Genomic DNA, 13,177 nt, shown 5'->3' with positions numbered 1-13,177 from the left:
GGATCCTTTGGCTCTAGAGATGAGCTGTCTCACCCCTTTCCTGTGGAAAGTGCAGCACAGCTTTCTGTGACCAGTCCTGCTACAAAGATCCCTTTCTTGGGTGCACACCTAGGGCAGGTTTTGCATGTTTGGGTCTGTTGGCTGAAGAGGATGTTCTAGAGACACAATAGGAGCCTTTCTGTGAGGATGAGTGTAGGCTGAAGCTGCTTTCCTTGTTTCAGTTTTCCTGGAGTACATCAAAACTTCGGATGTTCCAGAGAGGAATTTTATTATAATGATGTGACTGGAATATTGCTCACAAGTGTCTAAATTTTGTTTCAATTCCTGGTCATGTGACATTAGTTTAAATAAATCTGGAGTGGATAGGAGAGGGCCAAATTCTGCAAGCTTTTGGCTGTGCAAGACTGCAATGAAATGGGAGGACTTCTGCTGTCAGGACTAAGAGATTGCAGTGGCTCAGTGTTATCTGAAAAATCCCTTCAGATTTTTGGCTTGGCTACAGGACTTGTTTGCCTGATCAGTGGCAGTCCAGCAGTAGCACAAAGTCTGTGCAGCCCTTCCAATAAAACTCCCTAAGGGCTGACAAGGCAACCAGTCCTTTGCCTGGGGAACTGGCCTCACTGTGGTTTTGTGGAGACTTTTTCTGTCCTGGTGTTTACAGACAGGCGGGAGGCTTTGTACAGAAATCGCACACTGAGGAAAAATGTTGAGCCAATGCAAAATGACCCAGAGAAGTTAGAATATAGCAAAAGATTTAAACCCTTCTGGAAGGAGAGACATAGATGTTATGTACATTCATTAAAACAGAAATGTTGACTAAGTGGTAAGAACTGTGTGTTACTGACAGATTGCCCACATTTTTGGCAGTTATTCTGCCAGCATATGAGAAACAGGAGGAGTTGCTATAGTGATGGGCATTTGACTCTGCATTCATTATGCTATCTCTATGCATAATGAGGTTTTAAAAGATGTTCTTTTTTCTATTATAACACTTTGTCATAATTCCACCTAATGGAACAGAGGAATTGGCCAGATTCCACTGAAAGAATTATTTTTCTTACAATTTCTGCATGCAATGAAATAATAAATAATGTTGTCATGAAAAACGAGAAATACATCCTCTAAGTCTTGTTTTTACACTGTTACAGGCTTGTTTTTCTAACAAATTCAATAAATGTATTGATTTATTGGATTATTCAGAAAGTTGCATAAACATAAATAATTTCTGTTTCCCTGTACACATGTAGCTCGTTTCTTAAACAGATAATTTAACTGCATAAATGAAGTTGATCCAAAAGAATTCCAAACTGCTATTATCTTTCTGCTTCATAACTAGCATGCTGGAAATTTTGATATGAAATGTTTTTTGGCATCATTATTTAATTCTTGCTCAGAAGAGATCCTATGCACTGTGTTACAGAACAGAGACTTACAGAGAATAACACTCAGTTATTGAAGGGAAGCAGAAGAAAGCGTGTCCTGATGGCATCTGGGACGGGTACAAATGTCAGTGTGGCACCTGGTGATCCACTAAGGATAGGTGTGTTGTCTTTCCTGCTTTTTCATTAATATTATTTATTTATTTTATTAAAATAGAGGGAGCCCCATGGAAAAAAGTGAGTGCAATTGTGAGGTGAATCACCCTGATAGTAAAGCCATGCAATTACTCTTTGAACTTCACTTGAAAAAATGGAAGGGATTCAGCTGGGCTCTGTTTGTGTTTTCTCCTGTCTAAATGAATGCCTTTGTTTCCATCCCTGCCTGTGCCCTGTGCAGTGAAAATGTAGCAATTTCATTTAATGTGTTTATGACTCCTTTCCCAGACAGATAGAAGGTCTTTAATTGCAGACCTATTTGCATATTGTAGAGTCTGGGATGAAATCTTTGTTCCATTTAAATCATTGCTCCCCCCTTCCACTTTGTTCCTATAGAAGTTAAGTTTATACGGACTTACTGAAAGGGAAAGGGTGGAGAAGTGTGGTAAGTACTCATCAGCTTACAGAGCTCATACCTCTCAAGGGCCAGTCAGGATGTTGGGCCCTAGCTTGGACTTCAGTGGATTTGTGCATATTCTTGTTTTTATTTAGGCTGGAAATGTCCTTTACGTAGAATCACACTTGTACATACTTGTTCACAAACGTTTTGATGTGTTGAGAAAAACCTGCTAAAATGCTGTTGATTTTTAGGTTGCCCAGTGCTGCCCAGTCACCGGAATACAGTCCAGTGGCTCTTTGGAGACAGCCCAGTTGAGGAAGTTCAGACCTTGGAATACAGAACCCTGGTTGGGGGTCGTATCCTAGAGGTGAACACCAACTCTGGTCAATTTGCTGGACAATTCCAATGTCGGACTTCAGCTAGTGCAAAACTAATGTCAGTTTGGGTAAATGTCAAGAAGGAAGGTTTGTTGAAAGTTATATGACAAATTCTTGAATTTTAAAATATCTTCTTTTGCTCTGTAAAGACTTTCCTGATAACTAACCTTCTTTTCTGTCTTAAAAGTAATTCAGAAATACATAGCTTCGCATATGGGAATGGTCTTATTTAAGCCAGTAGACAATGCCCATACTCACAGCTGGATATGGTAATTAATGTGTATCCAAATATCCTGTGGGGGTTCTTACTGCTTGCCTGTGTATCTGAGAAGCTGAGAGAATGTGTCTTTCTGCTTAAACAGTTTTAAATCAGATAGGTTTCATCAACTTCCCCTTCAACAAACTTCTCCACGGTAGCCCTCCAAACTGAAACAAAACTGACTTCAAGGTCATCTTTGGAAATATCTTCATTATAATAAAAATAATTTTAATGTAATTGTCATATTCCAGGACCATCACAATTAATATGATAGTGATCCTACAGCAGATACCCTTAATCACATCAAAATACTAGAGCACACTGCACACTCATAGATTTCCATGTGAAATTCTCAAGAATGTCTTGTATGCACTCACATAAACCCACATTTCTATCAGTGGGTTATAAAAATGTGCACCTGAATTTCAAAACTGATGAATTTTAAAAGAACCTTGCATATGTACCAGCAAGACAATCACCTGTATCTGCAAAAATTTTGTCAAGTTTTAAACATTTTAAGTGTTTAGAAAAGAATTATGCCTTCTTTTTCTATAATTCCTAATTATAACCAAATTATAATTAGGAATTCAGATTTAAAAACAAGCATCTGTTGACTCTGTAAGCTTTTCTGTATGTTTTAGCTCTTCAAATATCAGTTTGATTTGGCTTATGACTGATCTGCAAGGGACTCAAGCAATAGGATCAGATCCCCTGTGCTCTGTATGAGGATGTTCTCGGGGACTGTTCATGAATGAGGAGGGCTCTGGAGTGCCTGAAGTTATCAAGGAAGTTACATTTGCAAAGGAATCTTACTGAGACACATCTATGATCAAAACATTTACTTTTAAAAATCAAATGTAAATCAAAAAATACCCTAACAATTTTTCAAAAACTAGGTCCAGCCCTAGAGCCTAATCTATATCTCATTACAGTTAGAATTTCTGCCAGTTACTGAACTGCCCACCTGCAGTCTTCAGCTGGACTGCCTTTTGGTTGCCCTCTCGAGTCAGGTTGGGCAGTATTTTGGGGTGATTCCATTTTTTAGTTCTGAGCTTTAACTGTGATTGACACTTCAGTAAATGTTTCATCACTGCCATCCCCATGCATTTGTGAGGCTGTAAAACCCCCTTTGGTGGTTTTTGCACAGTAGGCATTTTGAGGGCACTTCTGAGCAGTGTCATCCTAGTTAAATAAGCAATACAGTCTCTCCATCATAGCTGCAGTCAGTAAATTTAACAATTTCTACTTTGAAAAAGGCCCTTTTGTATTATTTTAAGAAATCCAGAAGTAATAAGGAAACATTGAAAAACAATAAGTTAAAGAATTCATTATGTGCTGCAAGAGTGAGTCTGTGGACACAGCTGGTAGCTATCAATTATTCTTGGTTATTATAGAAAAACCTGACTCCTTCTGTGATCACATAAAAATCTGTCAACATTGCATAGTACTTCATCTTTTACCAAGTGTCAAAAAAAATTGTGGAGGAAGGGGTAAGTGTGGAATTTTGACTAAATATAAAGGTAGTAATTGTTAGAGGTGATCGGTTTTTAATATAAAACGCTCTTTAGAACAAATTCCTTTTTCATCTTGCCAGATGCCTCAGTGGCAAATTATTTTTACATTAAATACTTCTCTGTAGTTTAGTACAGGACTTTCTTAAATCCTGAAATTATGTGAGGTGTCTGGAGTAAGATGAGTTTTGTTCAGGACAAACTTGCTGTAGAACAGCAGGAAACCTAGAGAGCCTGATTTACAATTTCCTCTTTTTAATGCTCATTGTATAAAAACGTTATGAAAGTTTTAAAGGAAGCTCATCAGTTCCTACTGTGAGCCAGGTTCTGCCCTTCATGTGCTGATCTCATTTGCCTTCTAGAGGGCTTTATGCTCATAGGTAAGGGCTGAACTTGAGGGGAAGCTGAGCAGAACTAAATTCTACTTTGGCCCATGGTTCCTTTTCACAGTGCTGAAATATTTGCTTTTCTACAGAGGATGTCTGTCCAGCCTACAGAGCGTGCTGCCAAATCAATCGAAATGTGACACAGTTCCAATGTACAGTGCCTCTCTCACACTGCTTCCAATTGCATTTCTTAGGTTACACCTGGGAATATGCTGAGTGGAGTCCTTGCTCTGCCACCTGTGGGCATTCAGGAACCCGCTCCAGGAGCCTGCAGTGCATGAACACAGAGAAACAGAAAGTGAATGAGTCCCAGTGCAGAGAGCTGCAAAAGCCAGGGATGGTTTACCAGCCCTGCAACAGAGAGGACTGCCCTCCCAGGTAAACTCCCTTCTGCTCTATTTCCACAAGCTCTTTGTGTATTAAAATGCACTCACCACCTCCTGAAATTGTTTCTGTGTTATGCTCTGAGTGTGGAATTGGAAGTTCATTTCATCATGAACCTTAAAGCATGAGAGATGTGGAAATGGATCACAAGCAAGAAGGAAAATGCTTGATTCAGCTGAATAAAGACCTGAGTGTGTCTCCATGCTGCTGCAGCAAGTCTTGCTGCTACCATACCACACCTCAAAAGCTAAGCTGGAGAGCTCCCTGAGACACTGGAATGTGCAGTTTTGTGGAATCAGTGCCACCCCAGAGGGAAAACTTGTTGTGTTAAAGTGGCCAGCGTAACTCTGTGTTCACCTGCTCTCCTTTGTGCCACCAGAGCTCTCAGTAAGATGTTTTCTGAGGAATGCCTCGTTTCTCTCCAAGGCCCCTCACGACAGTGCCCCTTGAATGTCCTTCCCTGGCAGTTTTTTCACTGGATCAGCTGGGGATCACAGGGCTGAAAATATTGATATCACAGGCAGGTGTATCACAACATCTGATTCCAAAGGCCAAAACCATACCTCTAGACTATTTGAATTGCACTGAGCATTCCAGCTCAACAGGTTTTCAACAGGAAACTCCACAGGATCCTCAAAATAAGTACTTTTTGTTGCTTTAAATAATTGGCCATCACCATCAGCAAAACTCTGTGAGGAATACACACACTTTAGAGTTGTCTCTCACTGGAAAATTTGGCAGGGAAGTGTTAAGACCTTAGCTGACATTGTGAGAGTGCATCTTGCCAGTATGTTCTAAATTCTGTTCTAAATGCAGAAAACCTAGCCACAGATATGTATCAAGAGAAGTTGTTTATATTTCATTATTAGCAGCCAAAAAACAGATTATCTTAAATTGTGATACTGAACTCCAGCCAGCCCAGAGAAAGCTAACATTTTGCCAGTAGAAAAATACTGAAATCAAACTAATAATTTGAAACACAGCTTCTATTGCAGCTTTCCCTCTTGAGCTCCAGCATTTGGAGCAGATGACAGGAGGGTGAAAGAGGTCCTGGGGCTCCTCTGAGCAAGGTCATGCCTTCCAGTGGATTGCAGGGCATGACTAAATAATCTGATTATCACCAGCCTTGGAGTATTCACCACATAAACAAACTGGTCCTCTCATATGGCTAAAGAGAATGGGAACTGAATTGTCTTTTTATATGCTTAGATTTGTTCTGCTTTTAATTTGCCTTTTATGCAATCACCAATGGAAGACAATTGTGTATATACTAACATAATTAACTCTGCCATGAGCCATACATGTATGCTAACATATTAATTGGTTTTCTTTTATGGAATATTCCATGCTTTCTATAGATGAAGAGCATCCCAGATGCCTGGAAAAGAGCCTTGTGTATGTTTCTTGGTGCCTTTAGCCTCTCTCCTTCCCTGTGATTGCTGACCTGGGAGAGAAGTGCAAAATGTCCTTTCCATTTTCCCACTTATACTGATTTCTGCACAATCCTCTCATCTCAAGGCAGCTCTTCAGAAAGCATCCATAGAATTATAAAGGCTTTAGATGTATGGTCAGTGGCACAGGACCTTAATTATTCAAAGAGTTTTGCATGTGTTCAGTCACTTCTCTGTGTCACAGTGGAGAGCTACAGTTAAGCAAATATAAGGCCTTGAGCACTTAACTTGTGCTTTGCTGTGCATGCACTGCATTAATGTTTGCAAAAGTACTTCAGTTTTAAAAGGGAGAAGAAGACAAGGGTGCAGACTGTAAAAGATTGGATTTCCTTGAATGGATTTAAGCTGTTTGAGTGTAAGAGAATGAAATAATTGCTGAAGAAAATAGAATTTTTCCCTTTTATCACTGTTGTGGTACATGTATAGTCCATTTTATATTTCTAGCCTAGATTTATGCAAAGAGCAAGTCAACTTGATTGTATTACCACCTGCTGCCTCCCCAGTATTGTTCCTAGCTGCCAAGACTGACTAAATATTTGCAACTTCTAATCAATAAATAACATATTCTGCTTGAGTTGTTGTCTGGTGAGATCTCAAGGTAATAAATTTGGATGAGTTATGGCAACTGTCACTTTAGTACAAGCTAAATTGTTACCATTCGTTTTATAAGTAATGGAAAAGTACACCCTCCGTCCTCCTGGAAGGTCACATCCAGCAGGGTCTGCAGGGCTCACCTAGTAACAGATTCTGGTAACAAATATTGTAACCTCTGTTAGCAAATATGCTGTCATCACTTAACCACGTTAAGAAGACCTTGCTCAAGTGAAGAAGAAGCTGATTCTAACTATTCTCACATCTAAAACTTGCAAGGACAAGTTATTTTGCATTTTCTTTGCAAACAGTTTCTGCCCTCTACCAGCAGGATGGCAATAATTGCTATAAATGTGTCTGTGCATCCTGTAGGTGGGTAGCTGGGCCGTGGTCCGAGTGCTCTGCATCTTGTGGCAGTGGATTTCGGCACCGACAGCTGTCCTGTCACCAAGCCACAGCCAACGGCAGTGCCCTGGCCCTGCTGCCAGGGGCCTGCCCACCCAGGGACCGGCCTGCGGCAAGGAAACCCTGCCCGGGGCACCCCTGTCCCCTGGGGCCAGCACAGGCCACAACACAGGTACGTGACAGCATTTGCCTGCAGCCTCCTTGCATTGTGGAGTGGGACAGTGCCATCGTCCGATGAACTGCCTGAACATCTGTCCTCTTGTGCCTGAGCATCTGTCCTCTTGCACAAGGCAGGAGCTCTGTGGCTGTAATTACCTTTCAGACCAGACAATTAGAAATCTTGGTTTTTTTCATTTTATGCTCTCTGAGCAACTTTTTTTTTTTGTTGAAGGCATGACCTGAAACCAGAGTATTAGCTTTGGTGTATTTTACAGCTAAGCCATTATGATGTATTCCTATTGTAAATGTAGGTGAACCCGGTGGGAAGAAATGATGATGTTTGACTCTAGTTCAGGAGGCTGAATGATTTTATTATACCTATAGTAAAATACATTAATATACTATTTAAAGGAGATACTAAAACTACATACCTACTTGTCTAACTACCATAACTACCAACAACTCGTGACCCTCTCGCGAGAGTCCAGACATAGGTGGATCTGGTTGGCCATCAGGCTCAAACAATCCTCACTAGAATCTAATCAACAATCACCCTAGGTAAACAATTCTCTAAACACATTCTACATGGGAAAAGCAGGGAGCAGAAATAGAAATTGTTTTCTCTTTCTTTTCTCTGTGCTCCTCTATGAAAAAATCTTGAGAGAAAGAAGAATGTGGTTGCCACATATTCAATTTTTCGAGGTAGTTTATTGCTTTTATTGCAGTCATATTAGTACACAGTTTGCCTAGTACTTGTGAAGTCCCCAAAAAAGATATATGAATGTGCTTCAACAGCACATTGAAGAAGTTGTTCAATTCACATAATACACAGAAGTCTTGTTTTCCTATATTTTCTGTTTCTTCCTTCATGCAGCACACTTGTGTTCATCTTGGTAAGATTTGAATGTATTGTTCAATGTGCAAAGTAATTAATTAGAATTGCTATTGCTGCATTCCCAATACAGGTTTTAGCAAGGCAAGTTTGTAATGGGGAGAGCTACCGAAAGAATTCTGTAGCAGTAGGGATGTGGCACAATGAGAGAAGACAATGGATTTAGCTTTAGGAACTGGCAGGAAAGTCAGTGTCATGGCAAAATTGCACAGAGAGAACCAGAAATACATAGGTCTTATCCAAACTGAGGTGTGACAGAGTTGAAGAAGGCAAGATGCAAAAAATCATGGCTGGGCTGTGTAGCTGGGTAACTCCAGGAGGATAATCCTGTTGTTACTAACTTGGCTGTTTCTTTTTCTCTCCCCTCACCCTTTTCTCTCAATTGTCAGTGTTCTGGTCACTGTGTAGGCCACCCTGCAGGTTCTCAGCACCGTGAGTTTATATGTCAGCTACAGAACGGATCTTCAGTGCCAAACTCTTCTTGTGATGAAAGAAAGAGGTAAACAGTGGGAAGAAGTTACAAGTTAGATTCTTTAGATGATAAAATTGAAGGTACAGGATTGTCACTGCAGTACAAGTAGGCAAATTCTTTTGTGTCAAACAAAGGAAAGGAGGTAGAGACAGTCATCCCTTTGTGGACACTGAATGAATTCAGGAACCCAGGAGAGGTTATGCCTGAAGAACACACAGTATCCAGTATGGAGTGTTTCAGGGTCAGTTAAGTTTTCTTAAAGATAAAATACCTTTTCTCTTCTAGGGTTAAGAAACTAGTTTAAAGAAACTCATGTTTTCTCATGAGTGAGCAGGTGTGATGAGTGAGCACAAAATTAAAGAGAATACAACTTAAATATAGGAAAAAATGGAACAGGTTACCCAGAAAGTTGTGGTGTCTCCATCTTTGGAGATATTCAAAACACAGAAAATCTTGAGGATCCTGGTCTAGTTGTCTGTGCAATGAGCAGGGGTTTGGGGGCTGATCAGTTCTGTTGTGTGAATAAGGGTTTAGCACAAAAGCAAACATTTCACTGCCATTTATTTCCCTGCACAGCCCTCCTGCCAGAAGGAACTGTTCTTCAGAGGGGTGTGATGTGTACTGGCGGCCAGGCCCCTGGAGGCCCTGCAGTGTGGGCTGTGGCAGTGGCTTCCAGTCCAGACGAGTGTCCTGCGTGCACAGGCAGAGCAGCAAACCCGTGGCTGAGCAGTTCTGCAGAGGGAGGAAGAGACCAGTGACCTGGCAACACTGCAGTGTCACATCCTGTGGCAGTATGTAAATGTTTATTTAAATATGAGAATAGTAATAGTTTGTAGCAGTTATATTAGAAAATGACTCACAGTTGTACACTATTGATTCTACAAGCATTTGATTGTACATCAAAGGTAAAACTATCCTCTCCAAGGAGCACTTCGTAATCCTGGGGTTTCTTTTCTCTAACTAGGCCAGTTTGATATTAAAGCCTCAAAAGCACTTTTGGAAACAGGATATTTAGGAAGTTCTTTTGCAAACTTCTCTACATGACTGTGCCAGTTGTGACTCAAAATTCTCTGAGCGAGCTGTTAATGCATCCTGTATGGGGTTGTGTTCTGAAACAGACAATGAGTAAATGAGATCACACCTCTTACTTGTGCCACTGCTGCCAGAAATGCACACTAAAATAATTACAAAGCTCGCAGGAACCCATCAGTTGTTTACAATTAGTATGGCAAGTTCTGCTATTTCTCTTTTGCTCGTTATAAAGCCTTGTAATGTTTAAATATATTTTTCAGAAGGCGAATGCAAGGATACAACTCACTACTGTACATTTGTAAAGCAACTAAAGTTATGCTTGATAGACACCTACAAACAAAGATGTTGTCAATCATGTCAAGAAATATAAGTCCTCTATGGCAAGTTCATGATGCTGCAGTGGAGAGATGAGAAGAGAGGTTCATTAAACTAACCTGCTTGAAGTATATTCTTGGAAATGAGACATTAGTTGTAACAGTTAAATGGCAACATGGGGCTAATGAAAACACAGTATTGTGGATTGATGTGCTGGATAAGGTATTGTTTCTGGGAGCTTTCATTTCTCATTATTTGCAATGGAACTTCTAATGTTTTAAACATGTCTGGCTTAGCAAGAGAATATCATGGCATATCATCTGTAAAATTTTGCAGGCTATCATTTATAATTTTATCTGTGAAAAACACATTACCTAAAAGCAGCAAATACTGATTACTGTCCTTCACTTATGAGGAAGAGTCACAAAAATATTTCAAAAAATTTTGGAAATGCAACAGCTATTGACTCCCAGGATTTTGGTTTAGTTTTTTTTTTTTTTTTTTTTTTTTTTTTAATCATATTTAACACCATTTTAAAATTTACAGAAGCTGTGGCTTGAAGCTGTAAAATTTTGGCAACAGCTTCATTTTCATAAACAGCTTGAGCTTAAGGGTTGATCTCACAGGATATACTTTACGGATACTAGCTCTCAGATGGATACACAGAAGTAAATTGATTTTTTTCCTGTTTGTATTTCTGTGTATGCAGTAAGAAGCTATAGATCCTAGGACAATTTTCAACACAGCAATAGATCTCTTTTGAATAAGTGAGGTGTCATTTTTTATTGTTTCTATTCTAATTCCAGTCTTTGAAGTACAGTCAAAGTTCTGGTATGATTATTATACTTTCGTACTGATAGTAAATGAGACAGAAGCTTCCTTGTCAGAGCTGTGAACAAATACTTGTGAGCACTGTTCTCTTTCACATCAAGTCAAATGAGGAGCCAGTAACTGGCCAAAATAGCTGTCAGATTTCTTGTCGTGAATAAACATTCTATTTTTCTCCATTAATGAGGAAAAATGTCCAAGGAAGAATTATTAATTGTGAAGATAGAGAAGTGCAAGAAATCTATTTTGAGCATTTTTCCATCAAGATGATTTTTCCATCATGACCATTAACCATCTGAGTCATTTGCAAGTTGATAAATTCTTACTGTAATATTCCTGGGTAAATTATCTTCCATACTGCAGATTGTCTGACTAGGGTTTTAAGCAGAGAGGACACCACAGGAGGCAGAAAATAGATGTTTTTTGCTTTTGTAGTTTCCAAACTACTGCTCATATTGGAGGCCTGAATGCTCACTTTGACGTGGCTCTGGTGTTCCATCTCTGACCTGTGTGATGGGCAGAGGGCTGGGTGTGCTGTGGGGCAGCTCAGACACAGCATCCTGCACAGAGGGTTTGCATCACTGAGAATTAGGGTAGCACTACTGTATAGGAAATGTTTAGGGTGGACTGTCGTGTCCAAGGCTGACTGCAAGGAGAGGATATTCCTGATCATTACCTTTTTCATCAGCAATGGGTCTTGATTGTTTAAGCAGTTTTTTAAATTAAACATTTGTAAGATACTTTTGTAGATATTTATTGTCTGATTTAAAAGTGCAATATTTTTTTTTTGTACAGTGTTTAATAAAGATTTTTGGACATATATTTTTTCTTATTACCAAAATTTCTTATTCATGTTTTCCCTTTATATTTAAAGTTTTCAAATGTTAACACATAGCATTTTTTGTTGCATTAACTTTGGTTAAGTATGCATGCTGTACCGAAGCAGTGCTGTAAATGTTTGTGATGACAATTGGCATGACATTCCTCTGTAGATTATTTTCTTGCTTCTCCAGTACCTGAAGATTTTAGCTTCTTGAACGTAGTTTTGATTTTTCTGAAATAAAGTATAGTTTGATTATTCACCACTGTGATTACCCTGGGATTGTTTATTACCATGATTTTCATGGTAACTTTACTTTCATTCTTTGTTATTTTTTCAACCTACTTGGTCCATAATTCTGAGATGTTTTCAAAGCCTTGGATTTGTTCTTATTTTTAACAGTCGATCAGACATATTGTAAATATTCACTGCAATCTGCTTTGCACTGCTATTAAGAGACAACATAGATGTAACCTGACTGAAAAAATAGGAACATAATTTGCCAAGATCCAAATGTCAGGTCTGATTCACTGAAATCTAGAATACGGATTCTTTAAAAGGTGGAATAAGATTGGATTTATTTTCTGGGCCTTCACCAAGCACAGTTCATTTAGATCTGACAGAACAGCTCCATGTTTTGTATTTAGTGAGTGATGGGAATACCTCCATGAAAAAGAAATGGTTTCAGAATATCCACTATGTGTAAATAGTCTTTAGAAAGAATAGTCTAAGAAATTGTAGAAACAATAAAAGCCTAAATTTTTTTTTTATTAAATAGAAAATAAATGTATAACAATTTAATGGTGGTGTTTCAGAGTTATCCTAGATAACAATATTGGCAAAGGCTTAATTTTCCTTTTGAATTCCATTTGTGCAGTCTTTAAAAAAAGCAAAGGCTTTTTACAGCAGTGCTGTGGAGCCTGCTGCTGGATGGCAGAGTGCACAGAAAGCACTCTCAGAATAGCAACTGAATCCATGAATATGCTGCTTTTACATCTTGGTTTAGCATGACATCATAAAATGCTTTTTTAACAGCTGTTATTTTGGAAAAATATTAGTTTTCCAGCCGTCTCTTCACTTGGTCTGCATTTCAGTAATTTGTTGCTTATGAGAAGGTTGACGTCAGGTTTTGAATAGTGTCTGAAGGTTTATAATATCATTTGATGCTTTTCCTGGAAGCACAGTGTGTTGGGGATTTTTCAATTGTGAAGTAATAAAGGCTTCTCTCTTTCACTATTAAACTTAGGGGAAAACATTATGGACAAAATGAAAGGAAATATGCCCCTCCACCCTGAAAAAACCTTCAAACACATCTGCAGAGGAACTGTTAAATGTATCTGAATATGCCCTCCACTTCCCT

General features: G+C 39.1%; 1 protein-coding gene across 1 annotated transcript in view; it reads left to right on the top strand.

Annotated features, from left to right (window-relative positions):
• ADAMTSL3 (ADAMTS like 3) overlaps positions 1-12,079 on the top strand; it is a 177,417-nt gene extending 165,338 nt beyond the window's left edge. Inside the window, exons 24-30 of the mRNA XM_068203801.1 lie at positions 1,421-1,540; positions 2,187-2,399; positions 4,663-4,846; positions 7,267-7,471; positions 8,740-8,849; positions 9,399-9,613; positions 10,115-12,079. Of these exons, the coding sequence (XP_068059902.1) occupies positions 1,421-1,540; positions 2,187-2,399; positions 4,663-4,846; positions 7,267-7,471; positions 8,740-8,849; positions 9,399-9,613; positions 10,115-10,224 (1,157 nt within the window). The 3' untranslated portion in view covers positions 10,225-12,079. The remainder of the gene's footprint in view (positions 1-1,420; positions 1,541-2,186; positions 2,400-4,662; positions 4,847-7,266; positions 7,472-8,739; positions 8,850-9,398; positions 9,614-10,114) is intronic.
• Positions 12,080-13,177: the final 1,098 nt, after the last annotated feature.

The sequence above is a fragment of the Anomalospiza imberbis genome, chromosome 13 (genome assembly GCF_031753505.1).
Source record: "Anomalospiza imberbis isolate Cuckoo-Finch-1a 21T00152 chromosome 13, ASM3175350v1, whole genome shotgun sequence".
Taxonomy (NCBI): domain Eukaryota; kingdom Metazoa; phylum Chordata; class Aves; order Passeriformes; family Viduidae; genus Anomalospiza; species Anomalospiza imberbis.
This window is presented reverse-complemented; position numbering and strand designations above follow the sequence as displayed.